The following is a 22,437-nucleotide window of genomic DNA, read 5'->3' as shown; positions in this document are numbered from 1 at the left end:
GCTGTTCTGCTGCTCTGAAAGAAGAAACTACAAACCAGGTGAGCTGTCATATAATCACTTATGCAACATTTATAACATTTGACTTTGAACTCATGTGGTTTATGTCAGGTAAAAGTCCAGTTCTGTTGTGTCTCTGTACAGGTGTGGCATTAGTCTGGTTCTCCTGTGGTTCTGTTGGGTCTCAGTCTGTTGTTCAGATGTTCGTCTTCAACTCTTTGGACAGTTTGAACAAACTGTAAGTCTGTTTTGTTTTCTACTTGAAGTTTATCTACAGAAACTTTCCTACTTGTTTCGGTTCTCTGACATTTAGAGAAAATGTTCCCTTTTAAATTCGGCTCAAAGTTTCATCTCTGCTGTTTGAAAGCTAATCTACAGGATTATTAAATTATTGATGAATTGGAAGAAAAACATGATGAAAGTTGATGTTTCTTTATTTTATTCTCTAAACAAATTCATTCATCAATTTATTTCCAGGAATCAAACTCCAGTCTCAGCCATTAATGTCAAACAAAAGAGTTTCGTTTCTGCTTTGTTTCAAATTGAAATATTATTCTTAAAATGTCTTTGATTCAGTCAGATTTGATGGAGCAGATAATCCACTTGTTCAGGTCACACTTGTTGTAGAGATTAATAATTAACTAACTAAAATACTTCCTGTTCAGGTTGAATCAGTGAATGTAAATGTTGTTCCATGTCTCCATCTAGTGGACTGATAGTAGAAGTGCAGCCTCTAATGGCAGCTTCCTCTGCCTCTCTGCTGTCTGACTGCATTCACCTGACACTGATATGAAGCAGAGAAGAAGAGCCAATCAGAGGAGGAGCAGCTGATCTTTTTCCAGCTCTAATGATGTAAAGGATGATCAGAGTTGATGTGCAGATGAATGATGTGTGTTTCCTCTGCAGGTGAAGGTAGAAAGTGTGTGTGAGCTGATGTGAATTCAGCAGCATGGATCAGTGTGAGGACAGAGAGGAGGGAGTCCCTCCCTCTAAAACCACTCTGTGTGGGGAAGATGAGAGCCAGAGCAAAGGTCAGAGGTGAGGTCACCATCTCTAACTGTCCACAGCCCTTTTCACACAGCGTTCACTATATCAGGCCAGAACAGACGTGGTGATGAAGCTGCTGCTGCTCCTCTTTACTGATTAAGTTTTAATCATCATGTTTCTGTCAGGATCCATCAGAGACTCAAACCAGAACCAGAACCAGAACCCAGCTGTGTGTCCTTTAAGAGTGACTGGTCAAAGGATCGTCCCATTGACTTTAAATCTCCTGGATCTCCACCATCAGAGAGGTGAGCTGTTTCTAACTGCTGTAACTGTTCAGTTTATATCTGTTATTATGACCATCCAATATTAATTTAACTCACAAACACAAAAGGCAGAAGTGAGTTTAATTTCTAGATTGATATTTGGATTGTTCTCTAAATCTAAATTTAATTTATTTTCCAGACAGAGTAATGCTGAAAGAAAAAGGCTTTTATGAATTAATTTTATGATTCCAGTTTCATCTCTGTGGTTCAAACATGATCCAACATAGTGGATTATTAACCATTTACACAGTTAAGATAAAAAAAAATCTCGTGGATATCTTTCAGAACCAGATGGTCTCTAATGGACCATCTGGTTCTGATTGAAGTTCCATCAGATCCTCCTTGGATGGTCAGAGTGGAAATGATTCCTGGTTCTTCTCCATGTCAGAGCTCAACACTAAGATCACCAAACTTCTCTCAGTCATTTCAGACCAACATGTTGGTCTCAGAAACAAATCTTTCTGCTCTTTAAAGAAGGCTGGACATTATTCAGGAGGATCAATGATCAGGAACATGTTGGAGGATTGGACCGGTTCTGATAAGAATCATTTAGAACATCAGGTTGATGATCTGTCTGGTTCTGTTGTGTCTCACAGCTCTTTATTTTACAAACAGTCACAATAAAATTAATCTTTAAAACACAACTCCACAGAAAGTTTTTAGAGTTTTTCTTTTTACCAGGATCCATCAGAGTTTCTCACAAGAAGAAGAACCAGAACCCAGCTGTGTGTCCTTTAAAAGCAACAATTCAATGAATCATAAGATTGACTTGAAATCTCCTGGACCCCCATCATCAGAGAGGTACGCCGTTACTAATTGTTGTAACTGTAGAAATAGAACCGGTAAGAACTCAGATGTTCCCAGTTATATTTACAGAGAGGTTTGATCTACTATCTACAAAAATCAGCTGCTCTGTTCTATTGAAATCACCATCTTATCTTCATCTCTGGGGTGTTGATGATGATGTTCTTCTGCTTCCTGGCTCCATGTCAGACTCTGGAAGACATTCCCATGACCTCCTCCATGTCCACATCACCTCAGATCTATTCATAGGAACCTGATGGATGTCCCACACAGTCCTGTAGATCTGTGTGGACAGAGCCTTCATTTCCGCTGTCCCCAACCTCTGGGAAACTGTCTCCACCAGCATCAGATTTGCTGACAGTGTGGACTGTTAGAAGTCCACTTTCAGTATCAACTTTTTGAAATGTCTACTGGGTGTTTCTGGTGTTATTGGTCTCCATTGTAGTTAATCTTCCTCCTAACTTCTTTGTATTATTTTTCTGTGATGGTCTGTTTTTCTGCTTTATGGAATTTTAATGTCAAACTCTTGGTGATTCCATCTGTGAATAGTGATGGATAAATATTTCCTGTCTTCCTAACTGTTCCTGGTTCCTCCACAGAGTGGACCAGCAGAGGTCAGAGGTTCCCAGTGGTCCGACTGCCCAGCAGAAACAAACAGAGCTTCATGATGTGTTTGACTCCATATTTATGGTCTGTACATGTACAAGAACTACTTTTCCATGAGTTCTGTTCAAAGTCACCTTCATGCTGCACTTTGTAGACCAGAGGACTGTCAGTCTGTCAAACATCCATCTGGTGTTTGGCTTATGATGTTTAATTCATCTATTATTCTGTTCCAGCTGCTAGAGGACAATATTGTCACTTTTGTGAAGAAAGAACTGAAGAAGATCCAGAAAGATTTGAGTCCAGATTACCCAGAACATTCAGAGACTCAGAGAGATGATGATGAGGGGTTGGAAGGTGATGATGAAGAACAGAGGAGGAGCAGCAGAGAGGCAGTGATGAAGATCACACTGAACTTCCTGAGGAGGATGAAGCAGGAAAAGCTGGCTGACTGTCTGCAGAACAGTAAGAGGATTTCTTCAGAGATTTGAAATGATAGATAAATTACACATTTACTGATGTTTGAAGAGACGGAATAACATTTATGCAAAACATCTTCAGAAGTGATGTAATCAAATTCAGCAATGATTTTTTTCATATCTGATTTTTGTTATTGTGTTAAATTAGGACATTTTGCTCCAGTTTGTCAACATCAACTTAAATCTGGTCTGAAGAAGAAGTTCCAGTCTGTGTTTGAGGGGATTGCTAAAGCAGGAAGTCCAACCCTTCTGAACCAGATCTACACAGAGCTCTACATCACAGAGGGAGGGACTGGAGAGGTCAATGATGAACATGAGGTCAGACAGATTGAAACAGCATCCAGGAAACCAGACAGACCAGAAACAACAATCAGACAAGAAGACATCTTTAAAGTTCCACCTGGAAGTGATCAACCAATCAGAACAGTGATGACAAAGGGAGTGGCTGGCATTGGGAAAACAGTCCTAACACAGAAGTTCACTCTGGACTGGGCTGAAGACAAAGCCCACCAGAACATCCAGTTCATATTTCCATTCACCTTCAGAGAGCTGAATGTGCTGAAAGAGAAAAAGTTCAGCTTGGTGGAACTTGTTCATCACTTCTTTAGTGAAACCAAAGAAATCTGCAGCTTTGAACACTTCCAGGTTCTGTTCATCTTTGATGGCCTGGATGAGAGTCGACTTCCTCTGGACTTCCACAACAAGGAGATCCTGACTGATGCTACAGAGTCCACCTCAGTGGACGTTCTGCTGACAAACCTCATCAGGGGGAAACTTCTTCCCTCTGCTCTCTTCTGGATAACCACACGACCTGCAGCAGCCAATCATATCCCTCCTCAGTGTGTTGACATGGTAACAGAGGTCAGAGGGTTCAATGACCCACAGAAGGAGGAGTACTTCAGGAAGAGATTCAGAGATAAGCAGCAGGCCAGCAGGATCATCTCCCACATGAAGACATCACGAAGCCTCCACATCATGTGCCACATCCCAGTCTTCTGCTGGATCACTGCTACAGTTCTGGAGGATGTGATGGAGATCAGAGAGGGAGGAGAGCTGCCCAGCACCCTGACTGAGATGTACATCCACTTCCTGGTGGTTCAGACCAAAGTGAAGAAGGTCAAGTATGATGGAGGAGCTGAAACAGATCCACACTGGAGTCCAGAGAGCAGGAAGATAATCAAGTCTCTGGGAAAACTGGCTTTTAATCAGCTGCAGAAAGGAAACTTGATCTTCTATGAATCAGACCTGACAGAGTGTGGCATTGATATCAGAGCAGCCTCTGTGTACTCAGGAGTGTTCACACAGATCTTTAAAGAGGAGAGAGGTCTGTACCAGGACAAGGTGTTCTGCTTCGTCCATCTGAGTGTTCAGGAGTTTCTGGCTGCTCTTCATGTTCATCAGACCTTCATCAACTCTGGGGTCAACCTGTTGGAAGATAATCCACCATCATTTTTTTCTAAATTTTATTACAAATCAAATATAAATAATCTCCATCAGAGAGCTGTTGACCAGGCCTTACAGAGTCCAAATGGACACCTGGACTTGTTCCTCCGCTTCCTCCTGGGACTTTCACTGCAGACCAATCAGAGACTCCTACAAGATCTGCTGACAACGACAGGAAGTAACTCACAGACCAATCAGAAAACAGTTCAGTACATCAAGGAGAAGATCAATGAGAATGTGTCTGCAGAGAAAAGCATCAATCTGTTCCACTGTCTGAATGAACTGAATGATCGTTCTCTAGTGGAGGAGATCCAACAGTCTCTGAGTTCAGGAAGTCTCTCCACAGATGAACTGTCTCCTGCTCAGTGGTCAGCTCTGGGTTTCATCTTAGTGTCATCAGGAAAAGATCTGGATGTGTTTGACCTGAAGAAATACTCTGCATCAGAGGAGGCTCTTCTGAGGCTGCTGCCAGTGGTTAAAGCCTCCAACAAAGCTCTGTAAGGACACAGATTGTTACTGTATTTTTTATAGATAGGAATGTGCTAATTATAAGGAAAAGATACATGTTTCAGTTTATATATTGGTGCATTGTCTCTTCAAAATGTTCCATTGGGGGTCGGGGGGTTGCGCAAAAAAAAGAAACAGACTTCCTTCAGCAGCTGGACATAATGTTACATATTAAAGCATCAAAACACCTCCACTGTTAAAATTGAAATTGGATTAATATAGTTAATTGTGAAAATTTATAATGCTATTTCCAACCTCCTTGTTACCTGTAGTTCAGTCCTTTAAGGCTGGAGGTCCAACTATAGAATGAACCAGTTTACAACAAATGCAAAGGTTGTGTAAAATAAGATAGTTCCTTCTCTGTCCAATAAGAACATTGTTGATTTGAAAGAACATAAATTTTGAGCAATTGTTTAATAACAAATTTTTCTGCCTGTCTCCTCAGACTGAGTGGCTGTAACCTCTCACAGAGAAGCTGTGAAGCTCTGTCCTCAGTTCTCAGCTCCCAGTCCTCCAGTCTCAGAGAACTGGACCTGAGTAACAACAACCTGCAGGATTCAGGAGTGAAGCTTCTCTCTGCTGGACTGAAGAGTCCAAACTGCAACCTGAAAACTCTCAGGTAAAATTTTTTCGATGCTAGTTATTTCTATCCACTAGATGCTAGCAGAGATTGAAAAAAGGATTTGACCAACCAACCAAATGATTGTAATCAGGTGTTCCAATAACTTCCATGGCCACAGGTCTATGAAAGTAAGCACCTAGAAATGTAGACTGTTTTTACAAACATTTGTGAAAGAATGTGTTGCTCTCAGGAACTCAGTGAATTCCATAGTGGAACTGTGATAGGATGTGCAACAAGTGTTTCTTTTTTTCATGTCCTGGACAACTGAGAACCTATAAATATGTAGAAATTAAATATTTGGGAAGTATCTTAACTTAAACTTAACGGTGAGCACCAGAGTTTCCTAGAAAAACTTTCAGAATTTATTTTGTGGTTTTAAAGGCTCTACATTGAAGATGATGAGAGTTAAACATAATTGAAATATTAGCAACATTCGACAGAAAAATGAGCTAAGTCTATGAAAGCAATGTAACCAGTTTTGCTACTTTTGATTTAAGGCATAATAATGCAGTTTATCATGATTCAGCTGAACTAATGAAATGAACAAACTGTGGTCTGATTTTTGTTAGTGTGTTTCTTCCTATTGAGCAGTGAAAGTAAATAAAATGTGTTACATGTCTTTTGCTTTAAGTATTTACTTACTGGAGGGTTTTTGTTTGTGCTGCAGAGCCACAGCTAACAGCTAGCTCCTCACTTCAGCGGCTCTAACGGAGCCTGTGCCGTTCAGCTGCTGTTGCTCCTCCTACACTTTGGACTGAACCATTGTTCTAAGAATGGTGGGGGGAATCTTAAAATTAATCCTTCTTCTTTTCTTAGATGAATGGCAGATTTACTTTGTTCTTTGTTTATATTACATTTTATATTGATATTGTTTAAATGCAAAGGTTTCTCTCATAATTTATTTGGGGGGACAATTCCAAGATTGCAGGGGTCCGGACCCCCTGACCCACCTGGGATTTACGCCCATGTCCATACAGGTCAGCCTGTGTCCAGTTTGAGTGAAAAGAGGTGCAGGTGATCCAGGCTTCAGAGATCAAGCAGTGGCAGCACGAGGCAACATGTAGAGGCACCAGCTGTGTGATTGGTCCACTCTCCTGGTTTTAAATGCATCAACTATAAACCTATCTATAGAAATAAATTTGCTCCACCAGGCCAGTGAAACGCTCAGAGCAACAAAGACTCTTGCAATCCAGCTTTGTAAGAAAGAAAGAGCATTATTGCAGATCCTTCCTCCCAGCAGTTGTTAGACTTTCTAACCAGAACTGCTCCCAAAAACTCTTACATATGATTATAAATTGCTCTACTCAGCTGTGCATTTTTTCAAACTGATTATGATGTTTTTATTAAAAGTACAGCATTATTATTCCTCTATTGTAAATGTGTCCTTACTCTACAGCCTCCTATTATTTTTTATTTTTTACCTTCAATATCTGATTCTTCCATTTACCTTAAACTTGTTGCTGGTAAGCCTGAACTCCCTGCTGTGTAAAAAGGAAGGATGTTTCTATTTTGATCCGTTCTATAAATAACAAATGGTGATTTTTATTACTCATGTAATGGAATTAAAGTGTTATTACTATTTCATTTTAGAGAACATTTAATTTATTGACGTTTATCCTCTTATGAAAATGACCAGTTCAGATCTTGGGTTCTACCTCAATGTTCTCATTTTCTCATCATGTGATGAATTGTGTGTCTGCAGCTTATCAGGCTGTTTGGTCTCAGAGGAAGGCTGTGCTTCTCTGGCCTCAGCTCTGACCTCCAACCCCTCCCATCTGAAAGAGTTGGACCTGAGCTACAATCATCCAGGAGACTCAGGAGTGAAGCTGCTGTCGGCTGGACTGAAGGATCCACACTGGAGACTGGAAGCTCTCAGGTATGGAGGAACCTGCTGCAGGAGCAGAGAAGGTCTGATAGAGGAGGAAGAGGGAGAAATGTCTTTAGTCAGTCTGCTGGGAAACATTTACTTTGAAGCTGAATGTTTAATTTGATAATTAAATATTTAGACGCCTCATCTGGAGGCAGAGATCATTACCCAGTTTTCTAGAATATTCTCCAGACTAAGAACGGCTCACAAGGAAAATTAAAGAGTGGGATGGGTTTAATAGTTTAATAGGGACTCTGACTAAATTAATAAAAGAAGTTCAGTTAGATTTCCATGATGATCTACTGATGACAGAAAGGACTTTAAAACAATATTTGATGGAGCTCCAGACCAATCAGCCCCAAGAAGCAAAGATGAGAAGAAAAGTAACTCCATGTTGGTCAGAAGGATGTTTAAAAGTTATGGGAGAGAAAAATAAAGAACTTTAGATTTTAAACAAAACTCACAACTTTCAGGATTTAATAAAATATAAATGACATAAAAAGTGAAGAAAACTATTCATGAGGCAAAGAAAGAAAGTGAGAATTTTAACAGTTTCATCCATTTAGTAGTTTGATCTCCACCAGGGGGCGACATCTGGAAAACTAGAAAATTTCGGAAGAAATTTAGCCGGGGCCTGCCAAGGCGTGCCCGTCGGTATGGGCCCGGCGTTGTCACGCTACAAATTGGCATCGAGGCTAAAGAACGCTGCAACGTAATCTATAGCATGTGGAGAATCACAAGAACGTTAAGTAAGGTGGACGTGCACCATTCAGTATGATTTAAAATGTTGTCAAGGCTTTTATTTTGGAAGTTTTGTTAAACTTCATTTCAAAGGGCCAAACTAATCCCATGCGTAATAGTCATTGGGTTAAAATAGTTATATAATGCTCAAAACACAAGTAGTTGATGTAAAAATATTAAAGGCTTTTATTTTGAAATGTTTGTTAAGCTTCATTTCAAAGCGCCAAACTAATCCTATGTTTATCAGTGCTTTGGATAAAAAAATCACATAATGCCCAAAAGAGCAAATACCCGATGTGAAATTGTCAAGGCTTTTAATTTGAAATTTTCAGTATGCTTCATTTCAAAGGGCCAAACTAATACCATGTGTAACAGTGCTTTGGATGAAAAAGTCAAATAAAGCCAAAAAAGAGCAATTACATGATGTAAAAATATTATAGGCTTTTATTTTGGAATTTTTGTTAAACTTCATTTCAAAGGGCCAAACTAATTAAATGTATAACAGTCATTGGGTTAAATCAGTTATGTAATGCTCAACAGAGCAATTATCTGATTTAAAAATATTCAAGGCTTTTATTTTGAAATTTTCAGTATGCTTCATTTTAAAGTTCCGAACTAATACCATGTGTAACAGTGCTTTGGATGAAAAAGTCAAATAAAGCCAAAAAGAGCAATTACATGATGTAAAAATATTCAAGGCTTTTATTTCGAAATTATTATTATGCTTCATTTTAAAGTTCCAAACTAATCCCATGTGTAACAGTTACTGAGTTAAATCAGTTATATACAGCCCATAGCAGCAAGTAGTTCTAAAGGCCAGTTCAGTCCTGATCTGTTTCAACTGAGCGTTCCACTATAGATAGAACTACAGTGATGCGTATTTGTAGTCCTAATCAGCAGCCAATAGCCTCTTGAGTTCCGTTGCTATGTTAAATAAGTTTCTCACCAAGGTGTGAACTGTTAGTGACAGAGCCTGAGACAGCCTAGAAAATCCTGTCGCATGACTTTGCTCTGAAGCACCGTGACAGAAAACCGTACGGTCTAGATAAATTTCGAAAACATTTTACCGGAGCAGACATGCGTATCAATGTGAGGACCGATTTTGATACCAATCGTGCGATATTTGTGGGCGTGATGGCGATTTCAAAATTATTTTGGGGTCAAAAAATCTCTTAATTTCTCACTCTAGCAGAGGGGCACTCAGACAGAGAGACACTCTAATTTTAGGAAAAATGAGAAACTTTGGGTCGCTTGGAGACAAATTGTGGACAAACCGTAACTGGTATCGACGAGCCGTCTTCACTTTCGAAGAGATCACAGACGTATCTACAAAATGAAATTTGAATGGCATTTCTACGTGAATTCGTGACGACACAGAAAATCCTCAAAAATAGGGTATTTCTAGGATTTTTCCCATTGACTTATAATGGGGTTTTTTTCGTAGTTTTTTGCGAATTATGTCGCCATGTTAACCCCGAATCCCACCAAAAGTAATAGCTCCAATGGCGTGAATTTTCTGCACGTTTTGATACCTCATTTGTAGGTGTGCACGCAGCGGTATGAGCCGCATTAACGGTTACGGATGAAAAATAAAGAATTGGGAGAATAGCAATAGGTTCCTGCCATTGCTTTGCATGGCAGGCCCCAATGATCCAAAGAATGAAAGGAATCAGGAGAGAATGGAAATCCCTTGTTTTCCAGAGGAAATGAAGAATTGCAGTGAATGATGGTGAAAAAGTAGAATTGTGCTCTGTTGACTGTGGTTGAAATTAAAAAAGAATAATAAGACCTTTTAGACAGATCCAAGAAAAGACTAATGTGTTTAGGTTTTCAGTAGTTGGGAAAGCTTTTGGGATTGTTCAATAAAGTTTGGGAAAAATTCCCAACGTCTTGGAAAAAGGCAGAGACCCTTCATGTTGGAAAACCAGGGAAATATCCATCCGACCAATCAGATTCCAGATCCACAGCTCTGACGTCACATTTAGGATAAATAATGGAATCGTAATAAGAGAAAGAAAAACATTTTATTGATAAAGTAGAGGGATGATATCAGCCCATCAGATGGTTTAGAAGAGGGAGAGGAAGCATCATGGGACTGCAGAGGTCCTTCACCTGATCCTGGTTGTTGGGACAAGAACTTTGTTACTGAACTTAAGGACATTTTTCATGTTTCTGTACGTAAGTAGATTTAATGGTGGGAACTTTTACTCCACTACATTTTACAGTATCTGTACTTTCTACTTCACTACATTTCTATAAAGCGTTGCGTTACAAGTTACATCCAAGTCGCTTTGTGCTTTTTGATTTGTTGGTTAGTTTGAAAGTAATCAATGATTCTGGTGCCGCCTTTGCCTCCCTGATATCATGAACTGCTAGCTTTCAAAAATTCACCATCAAATCTGAAAAACATATCGAGGAAAGTTAAGCTGCTAAACGCTGTCTGAGTTTTGGATGTTAAACTGATTTAGGTTAGAGAAGTTTTATGTAATATTACCAAGCTTCTAGTTTAAATCGACTGCAATAAATAAAACAATTAAATAGTTGTAAGCAGCTGAACTGGCAGTAACATTGATTACTGCGGTCGGGGCGCATGGAGCGCAGCGTCTCCTGCCATGAATGTCCCAGTAACGTTAAACTCCTCCACATCCTGGTTACTGAATTAATGTGAATAATCTCCATCTCATATTTACATTTACAGTCATATTCAATAAATTAGAATATTGGTTCCCATGAGGCTCGTTTGTCAGGTTTTAAAACAACTTCAGCAGATATTAAACATATTTTCATGCTTTCTTACATTTACTCAAGTAAAAATGTTAATGTGGTCCTTTTACTAGAGAATATTTTTGTCTGTTTATTTGTACTTTTACTTCAGTACATTGTTTGAGTTCTTTCTCCACCTCTGGTGAACAGCCAGTAGGTGGCGCTAGAGTCAGGAGGAGGCAGCCTGGAGAAAAGGCTGTTCCTCCCTGATCTGTTTCCAAGCAGTCAGAGTGTAGAAGTTGAGAGCTGGAGAAGTTTCCTCCTGTTGCTGCAGCAGCAGAGATGTTCTGCTTCATGGACTAAATCAGGTTGGAAAGAGGAGAGATCTTTACTGAGCTGCTGGATAAAAGCTTCTGAAACATTTCAACTCTTTCTGGAAACTAATGAGACATAAAAACAATGGATGTTTTTACCATCCAGACCTTTAGAACCAGTTCAGGTCAATAATTCAGTTGTTTCTGTGGAAGATGAACAGATTTGATGTGAAATTATGAAATTCTTCATTTCTATCTGATGTTCCAGCAGATCTGTAGAAAATGGAGCTGCAGCTCTCAGATATTTCAGTCGTCATGTCTTCTATCAATGAATCCACTGATTAAAGCAGGAATCTCATCTCCATGTTCTCCTCCAGAGGCTCCCAAGGTTTGTTCCTGGAAGCTGCAGCTGGTTCCTCCAATCCAGGCTCCGCCCCCTTTAGAGGAAATCTGTCCATATATGGCGCTAAGAGTCACCTTGATGCTGCAAAGCTTTGTTCAGGGATGAGATGTCAGGATGTTAGTGTCAGTCTGTTCCAGGTGTAACGGTCGTGAAACAGGAAGTCATCAGAATCAGGATTCAGGATAATTTTATTCCTTTTCAAAACAAGAACATTTTAAGCACAGCAGCTCCTGGGCTCCAGATTCTCCACAAACACCCTCTCCCCAGCGCAGCTTGGCGCGAACTGATAGAAATGCATTTAACAAAACTAAAATTCTCTGACATACAAAGCAATTAAAATAAAACCTAAACAGAAATAACCTGCCCTACAATTACAATTTTCCACCATAACATAGAAATATGCTAAATACATTAATTTAACATCAGAATAAAATCTGAAACAACCCACATACCTGTTCAAAACAAGAACATTTTAAGCACAGCAGCTCCTGGGCTCCAGATTCTCCACAAACACCCTAATCAACCAAAAGGAAAAAAAAAAATAACCACGTTGATACGGAAAACTTGATGGGTGTCACCAATGTGGGAGACAAATTCCCATCATAGTGCTGCGCTAAACATGAATATATATATATATATGTGAGTTTACAACATATTTTTAGAACGTTTTCAATATTTTAATACTCGAATGAAAGACAACTCTGTACACTTAACTCTCCTCAGCGCAGCTTGGCGTGAACTGAGGAGGGCAGCGGGAACACACAGGATGTAGCGCGCAAACAGGAAGTAAGAAAATAAAAGCTTCCCCACCAAAACAAAATACAATTAAAAAACAAAGGAAAACCAATATTCATAGATGAGGATGGCCTTTTACACACTAGGGACCAAAAATGAAAGCAAGATAAAACAGAAATAATATATTACAGACATGTCAATTCAAAGAAAATTAGTTTTCAGAAGGTTCATAAAGAAAAATAAAATAAATAAATAAAATTAATTCTGCTACATAATTACATTACATGCTACATACTCCCCCCTGAACTTCTCAAAACCGTCCCAACATTAATCAAGACTGGACACAGAATAACATTCTTGTCATCTGACAGACAACGACCACACACACTTGAGCGACATTAAAGGTCTTCCTCTAGGAAAGGAAAAGCGACATTGGAAAGTTGGCCAGACTCAACAATGCCTGCTTGCTAAAAGATCTCACAGTCAGTGGCTGTTACTCTCCCATGCAGTTTAGCTAATGGGTGTTGACTTATTTACAGAGGTGTAATACTACCATACTCCATTCACAAACAAAAGTTGTTTACTCCTACAAAAATAAACTCCTTGCAAATCCAGAGACTGCATTACGTGTCTGTGCGTTCCTTTGTGCCATGTGTTGTATCAGTCTGTTAACTGGTTTGATTATCCTGCCAGCCCTGGATCTGACAAGACTTACAGCACCAGTTGTTGGAGTTGTTGGCCTACCAGGACTTATAGCAACTGCTTCTTTGTCAGTTCCTGGCTGGTTATGCGGCGAGTCTGGGCACTTAGCCGTGTCGCTTCCGATCTCTCCAAGACTCTCAGCATCGCTTGCTCCTGGTTGGAGATTGCTGACACAACTTTCAGCATCCTGGAGGTCTTCAGGGTTTGAGGTGGTATTGGCCACCCAATCAGCAGTGCGGTCCAATCCATTACTCTCCGAATACACAACTGAGACATCCTGGCCACCACCATTAGCAGTACTTGGATCTGGGGTGATGTCAGAGGAAAACACCGACTCTTGCTCTGTGTCCAACTCAAGTGGCAGGAAGTTTGCTGCCAGAAGTAAGTTGCGATGGACTACTTTCTCTTGTCCAGTTGCTGCATCTCTGATGCGGTAAGTATGGCATCTGGGATCATGAGACACAACAATGTAGATGTTAGAAGGCCACTTGTCTGCAAGCTTCCTACGGCCACGTTCCCCCTTATTAGCCAAGAGTACTCGATCCCCGTCAACTATGTCCGTGCCCCTTGTTTTCAGATTGTACAACTGGGCCTGATGTTGCTGGCTGGAGTAGGCATTAGCCTGAGCAGCAGCTAAAGCCTCTTTAAGGTCCTCTCTGACTCTTTTTGTGTAGCTGTGGTAATCCGTGACTTCATTATCCCTTTCCACATTGTGGAACATGACATCGACTGGGAGGCGAGGAATCCGACCAAACATCAAATAGAAAGGCGCATAACCGGTTGACTCATGGACAGTACAATTGTAAGCAAAAATCAATGATTGTAACATCAGTGGCCACATGCACTTATCGCGGGGTGGCAAGGCTCTGATCATATTACCAAGGCTTCTATTAAACCTCTCGGTCTGGCCGTTGCCCATCGGATGATATGGAGTGGTCCTCGACTTCTTTACCCCTGCCACTTGCAGCAATTCTTGGATCAACTGACTCTCGAAATTTGCCCCCTGATCCGAATGGATTCTTTGAGGGAAACCATAAATACAGAAGTATCTGTCCCATAGCTTGCGGGCCACTTGTTTGGCGGTTTGATCCGGGCACTGGAAAGCGTGGGCCATCTTGGTAAAATGGTCGGTTACCACCAACACATCAACGGTTCGACCCCTTGCATCTTCTGCAGACCAGAAGTCGAGGCACACCAACTCCAGAGGGCTTGTGGTTTTTATGCTCTCTAGGGGGGCTCGACCCTCGGGTTCAGGAGTTTTGCTCACAACGCAACGTTTGCAGCATTTGACATATTCACAAACACTGTGCTCCATTCCGAGCCAAAAGAATCGTTGCCTGGCCAGGTGTAATGTCCGGTGTTGGCCTTGATGTCCAGCCTCATCGTGAACGCCATGAAGTGCTTGGTCAATCAGAGACAAGGGAGTCACAAACTGGTATCGTTTCTTGACAGTACTTAGATCTTTACACACCCTATATAGAATGTTGTCAAGCATCCTTAGTTTCTCCCACTGTTTCAGGAGCTTCACAGCTACTGGCAGCAAGCTAGATTTTCCTCTCCTGGATGGCCGCCTGCCTTGCATGACGAACGGGATGACCTGCGATAGTACAGGGTCATTTTGTTGTGCCTCCTGGAGGGCCTGAAGGGAGAGCACAGGTAGAGGCACCGAACCAGTCGGCACTAACCCCTCTACGTCTTGAGCCAGCCAAGTCAACACCCTTTGCTCGTGGCTGAGGTCTCACTTTGCATGTCCCAGAGAACTGCAGATACCTCTTCTTCACTCAGCGACTGATGTTCTGGGCGTTGAAGAGACTGGAGGTATTCATCCCCTTGATGGTCGGTACTGACCCGGAAGACCTCCTGAACTGCATCCTGCCTCACTTGTTGTGATTCTTCCAATAAAGCTTCATAGGACTCAGTCACCAACCTTTGGGAGACTTTATTCTTGATGAATGGTTGTCTGCTCAAAGCGTCAGCGACTACATTTTTACTTCCAGGTATGTATTTGATGCTGAAGCTGTAAGGGGATAACTTCGCCACCCATCTTTGCTCACATGCGTCGAGTTTAGGTTTAGTGAGGATATACGTCAAGGGATTGTTGTCCGTCCAAACGGTGAATGTGTGTCCTTTGAGCCAATGACTAAACTTATCGCAAACCGACCATTTGAGTGCAAGAAACTCTAATCAATGGGCAGGGTATTTGCTCTGGGCACGGGTCAGTGCTTTACTAGCAAATGCGACTGGTCGGGCTTTGCTCTCCCCTTCTTGAACCTGGGATAATACAGCCCCGAGTCCATCAGTGGAGGCATCAGTTGAGAGGATGAACGGTTTGTTAAAATCAGGATGTGCAAGAACAACAGATTTCAAAAGTGCAGACTTCAGCAGCTCAAATGAGTTTTCCTGTTCCTGCTTCCAGTCACTTGCATGTAGGTTTTTGAATGAAGCGACACCACGTGGGTTGCCTTTCCTCCCTCTCGGGGCAGCTGTAAGAGCAAAAAGGGGTTTAGCTAGCTTGGAACAGTCCTGAATGAACTGCTGATAGTACATTACCATGCCCAAGAATGATTTGACTTTCCTTTGAGAGGATGTCACCCCGTCCTCCATCATAAGGTCTGCAACCGTCATTGATGTTATAGCCCTAACCTTGTCTGGATCAGTCGAGACACCATTACTGTCCACAATGTGTCCGAGGAACTTTACGCTCCTTTTAAGAAACTGACATTTTTTAGGGGCTAACTTTAGCCCATGGTCTCTCAGTCTGCTGAAGACCATTTCCAACCTTCTCAGGGCCTCAGCCTCATTGGATGCATAGACTAGCACATCATCCAAGTAGCAAAGAAGGGTCAGGAAGTTTTGATCTCCAAATATACTCATCATTAGTCGCATAAAGCTAGCTGGACTATTGCACAATCCCTTGGGAAGACGGTTGAACTCATAAAGCCCCATGGGTGTTGTGAAGGCCGTCAACTTCCTGTCCTCTTCTGCCACAGCAACATTGTAGAAGCCGGAGGTGAGATCCATAGCACTGAATATAGTGCTACCACCCAAGGCTGCGAGACAGTCTGCTTGGTGTGGCAAAGGATGGGCAACCTTTATTGTGCGAGCATTTAACCATCGATAATCTACACAGATCCTAAGGTCCCCATTCTTTTTCCACACAAGGACCAGCGGTGATGCCCATTCACTCTTTGACTTGCGGATTATCTCGAGTTCTTCCATCTCCGAGAGCACCTGTCTGAGTTTATGGTAGTGCCCAGGTGGCACACGGCGGTATGGGAGCCTGAAGGGTCGGGAGTCAGACAGATGGATCCTGTGAACAACATCCTTTGCTGAGCTGCAGTCAAGCTTAGTTTTTGAGAAAACAGTCTCATACTTTCGGATGAGTTGCAACAGCTGGCCCTTCCAATAGTCTGACACCTCACAGGATTCAATGTCCAAACTCTCGAGTCCAAGTTTGGCTAAGGACTCTTGGTAGTCCGATGAGTGAAAGTCTTTTGCGTCATCAGTCGTTTCACTGTGCACTGCCTGGTTTTTTACCTCAAATGAGTTAGCTTCAGTCAGCTCAGAGGTTTCGTCCAGATCCTCCACAGCAATGCAAACCGACACCTGTGCCACCTTTGTATTGCGTCTCAGAGTTACTGGCTGACTTGAAGTATTTAGGACTCTGACTGGAACCAACCTCTCACCGTTCATAGTGGCAATGGATCTACAAACCATTATGTCATTCTTATGGGTCATTGCTTTGGCTGGTTCTATCAAGACAGCACTGCCTTCAGAACAGGATGAAGCTGCCGGCAACTTGCTCCAGATTAAATGTTCCTGCCCGGGCAGAAGAGTAACAGCCTGCATTAACTTGGCTGTCCCAATAACATCAGGGATAGTTTCTCCATTCCATCTCTCAATGCCAGACAGCATGTTGAGGAATTGCATTACTTCGGGTGCTTCTTCTGAATCAGGCTTACTCAGAACCTGCCAAAACTGTTTAGATTGTTTAAACTGCTTAAGGAGGTACTTGATAACATTTGTTCCTAGAATAATTTCATCTTGCTGCCCAGGAACAACCAGTACGGGGACCCTGAAGGTGCAGCCATACACTTTCATCTTTAGGTCATAAATGCATTTAGGCTTAATTTTCATCCCGCCACAACCAACAAGCGTGATGCCAGGGCAAACATCTCTGGACATGGAGACTGAATCTGAACAAATTAACATCTGTTCAGCTCCTTCGCTGATAGTACATGTCATCGAACCAGTGTCAAGCAGGGCTTTCAATGACACTTCATCCTCCACCTCAGCGTCTGTATAGAACAGACTGTCAACTTTGTCAAGCCTATTTATGTTCTGGAATAGAACAGTGGTGTTAGGCGGAAAGGAATTTACACACTCAGAATATACGGTCTGCACATCATCTTCAAGTTTGAGGGTTTTGTCTCTCCCACTCACATTATCCCCTCCCTCATGTGAGTGTTCTAGTTTCCCTGATGTGGTGAGGTGTTGCCTGGTCGATTTGAAGATCCCTTGGACAGTCCTTTCTTTGATGCCCAATCTCTAAGCATTCCAGACATCTTTTCTCCCTCATACAATGTGTACGTGTGGAATGTGAGGTCTGTCTGCAGACCCTGCAGGGGGAACCATGGCTGAATGTGACAGTCTCCGGTCGGACAACAGAAGGACTAGACTGGCTTGTACGCTCTAGTACTCTTTCTAGCATGCTAAGTACTCTCTCCAAAGCATTTGACTCTGAAACAACAGCTGTACTTGGTTTAACAGGGTCAGAGAACTTGGCTGTGTTTACATTGGTGTACTCTGCGTTATTTTCTAGGGGTTCACTGGCCGTTGCAGCAGCAGCTACACGAAGAGCATGTGTATTGGGCAGGGTTGTGGTTGGTTTTTTAGCTTGGTACTCCCTCTGATGCTCATCAATAGCTTCTTGCACATCAGCCAGGGACCATTTGCTTGTGGGCTTGCATTTAAAGACACTAGCAAGGTTGGGGTCTGGGCAATTTCTGACAAACATCATGGCAATTTCTGAGTCCATGTTGTCCATTTTACCCCCCTGGGACTTTAGATGCCTGTCTGCCACTTCTGCAGCAGTATTTAATCTGATCCAATAGTCAACATGCGTTTCCTTAGCTTTCGGCTGGGTGGTGTAGAAATCGGCCAAAGGTAGACACGAGCCAGGAGTATCACTGAAGTAGCGCCTCAGAATACTGTATATCGCCTCCGGTGCTACTGGGGTGTTGCCGGTTGAGCTACTCTTCAGGCCCACTTTGACAATACTTTTAGCTTTGCCACAGAGATGGTTTAAAACTTCCTCTGCTTGTTCACAAGGTGGGAGGTCTCGTTTCTGTAAGTACACTTCAACTGTCTATCCACTCATGAATGGAGTACTTGTCTGTGTCATCACCACGAAACATGGATGGGTTCTTAATATCAGGTCTGACTATCAGACTCAATTTGGAGGTGTCAGCAGTTGCTGTGAATGATTCAGCTCTAGATGATTTATTGAGAGGAGCCTGTGAGCTAAGAGCTGGCTGGCAGGCTAGGAGCCGGCTAGCTATGGATTCACCGATTTGACTTCCTAATTCTCCGATAAGTTCACGTAACTGATGTGTAGTGGTGCGCTCACTGGAATCAATGGGTGTTGAATACAATGGTTCATGTCTGTCTCTACCATCATCCGACGCAAACTGCGTTTTCGAGGTAGCTCCTGGAGTGTCATTAACAAAAGTTTTCTCTAGGCTAAGTAAACCTCTCCCTCTTCCAACAGGGGACGAAAATAGATCATATGTTTGATTATTTTTCTCTGCCATAGTATATAAAACAAAACACAGAAAACAATCTTGCTATAAAAACGTCCCTTAACAAAAAGTAAATATACAGGAGGCAGTAGATACTTCTTTTTCTTTTTGCTCAAAAACAGTTACATACAGTTGCAGAATAGCAACCAGCATGGAGCCTGACAGAAACCACTTGTCCACCAACTGAGCATTCGACATTCCAAGCACACGGCAGAACCTCGGTGATCGGCAGCGGCTGATCTGAGTATCCGGGTCACGGCACCAGATGTAACGGTCGTGAAACAGGAAGTCATCAGAATCAGGATTCAGGATAATTTTATTCCTGTTCAAAACAAGAACATTTTAAGCACAGCAGCTCCTGGGCTCCAGATTCTCCACAAACACCCTCTCCCCAGCGCAGCTTGGCGCGAACTGATAGAAATGCATTTAACAAAACTAAAATTCTCTGACATACAAAGCAATTAAAATAAAACCTAAACAGAAATAATCTGCCCTACAATTACAATTTTTTACCATAACATAGAAATATGCTAAATACATTAATTTAACATCAGAATAAAATCTGAAACAACCCACATACCTGTTCAAAACAAGAACATTTTAAGCACAGCAGCTCCTGGGCTCCAGATTCTCCACAAACACCCTAATCAACCAAAAGGAAAAAAAAAATAACCACGTTGATACGGAAAACTTGATGGGTGTCACCAATGTGGGAGACAAATTCCCATCATAGTGCTGCACTAAACATGAATATATATATATGTGAGTTTACAACATATTTTTAGAACGTTTTCAATATTTTAATACTCGAATGAAAGACAACTCTGTACACTTAACTCTCCCCAGCGCAGCTTGGCGCGAACTGAGGAGGGCAGCGGGAACACACAGGATGTAGCGCGCAAACAGGAAGTAAGAAAATAAAAGCTTCCCCACCAAAACAAAATACAATTAAAAAACAAAGGAAAACCAATATTCATAGATGAGGATGGCCTTTTACACACAAGGGACCAAAAATGAAAGCAAGATAAAACAGAAATAATATATTACAGACATGTCAATTCAAAGAAAATTAGTTTTCAGAAGGTTCATAAAGAAAAATAAAATAAATAAATAAAATTAATTCTCCTACATAATTACATTACATGCTACACAGGCTTTAGTTGTTCTCCTCATGAGGAGCTGAAGTCTCTGACAGGAACGTAGAGCTGAACAGGAGAAGAACTTTAAGCTTCTTCTTGGCCTCTGATTGCAACAGTAGGACAATCCAACATTTTAGTCTGACTTCATCTGGAAATATTTCTTTGACCCTGAATCAGTTTGAAGGCAGGCCAGCTCCTCATCAGAGCTGAGATCTTCTCTGTCCTCCATGCTGGAAATGTACAAGTCCAGCAGCTCCTGATCAGTGACATCAGAGCGTGACATCATCAGTAGAACGATGATGTCATTTCCCTCTCAGAGCAGCTTGGAAATCTGAGAGGAAAGATGCAAACAAAGACTCTCTGGACTGTTGGATCTGCTGGTTCTGGTTCCAGATGCTCCTTGGACACTTTCACAAGCCATTACTGCAGCTGCTGGATTCAGGATGCTGCTTCTTCTTCTTGGTCTCATTGTAAATGTGTGCAGCAGCGCCACCTGGTGGTGTTGGTTGGTAGAGGAAGTGCTGAAAGGTTGGAGGTGTTTGTCAGAGGTGTGTGATGATGGAAGCCTCTCCCTGGTTTGTGAGTCTGAGCTCAGAGATCAAATCTTTGATTCTTGTTGAACTCTTTGTTGAATGTGATGCAGCTTCTCCTTTTTAATGTTTGTATTTCTGGATATTACAGTGAGGCCACAGCAGGTTTTCAGCAGCAGGGCTGTTTAGTGTTTCATTCCTTCACCTGTGTGTGGGAGTGTGGATGGAACAGGTATCCAGGTGTTGTGTCAGAGTTTAGATTGATTGTTTTTTAATGCTGATTATTAAATCAGGTTGAGCTTCCAGAAATGTTTCCTTAGTTTCCTGATGTCCTTTTAGGCTTCAGTGAGTTTCTTCAGGTTGTTACTGAGGGATTTCCTTTCTCCTCTCTGTTGGAGCTTTTCCTGTGTTTGGAGAAATGAGTTGTGCTGCAGCAGCACCAACTGTCCTTCCTACATCCACTGCAGTTTGCAATCCAAATGTTGGACTGTTCCTGTCTCAGTGGAGGACAATGTGTGTCTGAGAGACATGTAATGTCCATGTTTGCTGCTGAAAGAGACTGATGGTCTGACCCCCCTCCTCCTTTCAGGGTGGAGCCTGCTGGAGTCCCATTCTTGACACCAGGTCTGAGGAAGTGTAAGTGTGTTTTTCATCTGATTCATGACAACAAAGCAGCTCACATTCAACCATCTTCAAACTGTCACATCACTCATTCAGGAGTCATCATCAAAGTGTCAATAAATGATCAATAACTGCAGCTGGATTGTGTTTGTTCTCTCCATCAGATTCCTGTCAACTCACCATCGACACAAACACAGCGAACAGAAAACTCAAACTGTCTGAAGACAACAGGAAGGTGACACTTGTGAAGGAGCTTCAGTCATATCCTGATCATCCAGACAGATTTGATTACTGGTATCAGCTGCTGTGTAGAACTGGTCTGACTGGTCGCTGTTACTGGGAGGTCGAGTGGAGAGGAAAAGTTCATATATCAGTGAGTTACAGAAGAATCAGGAGGAAAGGAAGCAGTGAATACTGTTGGTTTGGATATAATGATCATTCCTGGAGTCTGAGCTGCTCTGATGATGGTTACTCTGTCAGACACAATAACAGAGAAACTCGTCTCTCCTCCTCCTCTGTCTCTAACAGAGTAGCAGTGTATGTGGACTGTCCTGCTGGCATTCTGTCCTTCTACAGAGTTTCCTCTGACTCACTGATCCTCCTCCACACCTTCAACACCACATTCACTGAACCTCTGATTCCTGGATTTGGGGTCTGGTTCTGGCCCAGTTCTGGTTCTTCAGTGTTTCTGTGCTGAGTTGAGTCTAAAGAGTCTAAAGATTTTCCTCCTGTCAGAGAAACTCTCTCACTGTTGAACAGATAGTTCAGTCTCTACAATCTATTTCTTGGTGAAACAATTCTGATTGAGTCCTTGGAAACTTTTTCTTCTTCCAGTCCTTTAAATATGGAAGCTGGGATTATTCCAGGATTATTCCAGGATTATTCCAGGATCCTCATGTTTTCCTGTCTGTTTCCAGTCAAAGCTTCACACTGAATATCAAGATGTTGTTTCTCTTATTTTTTTTCCTTTCATTCATCAGATTTCATTGAAATGTTGATCAGTTTTTCTCAATCACTGATCATTTTCTGTTTCTATCGGCTCCTATTTTTCTCAACATGTCAGATTTGAATATTAAATCTTCCTTTTGTAAATTTGCTGCAGTTTTTCTTCATGTG

At 41.8% G+C, this 22,437-nt stretch overlaps 1 protein-coding gene across 1 annotated transcript in view; it reads left to right on the top strand.

Moving 5' to 3' along the window:
• Positions 1 to 22,075, top strand: part of LOC106700393 (NLR family CARD domain-containing protein 3-like) — a 52,411-nt gene extending 30,336 nt beyond the window's left edge. The window contains exons 9-12 of the mRNA XM_023338235.1: positions 5,589 to 5,762; positions 7,468 to 7,641; positions 21,290 to 21,336; positions 21,486 to 22,075. Of these exons, the coding sequence (XP_023194003.1) occupies positions 5,589 to 5,762; positions 7,468 to 7,641; positions 21,290 to 21,336; positions 21,486 to 22,018 (928 nt within the window). The 3' untranslated portion in view covers positions 22,019 to 22,075. The remainder of the gene's footprint in view (positions 1 to 5,588; positions 5,763 to 7,467; positions 7,642 to 21,289; positions 21,337 to 21,485) is intronic.
• The last annotated feature ends 362 nt before the right edge of the window (positions 22,076 to 22,437 follow it).

Source organism: Xiphophorus maculatus, chromosome 8 (genome assembly GCF_002775205.1).
Source record: "Xiphophorus maculatus strain JP 163 A chromosome 8, X_maculatus-5.0-male, whole genome shotgun sequence".
NCBI classification, from domain to species: Eukaryota; Metazoa; Chordata; class Actinopteri; order Cyprinodontiformes; family Poeciliidae; genus Xiphophorus; species Xiphophorus maculatus.
This window is presented reverse-complemented; position numbering and strand designations above follow the sequence as displayed.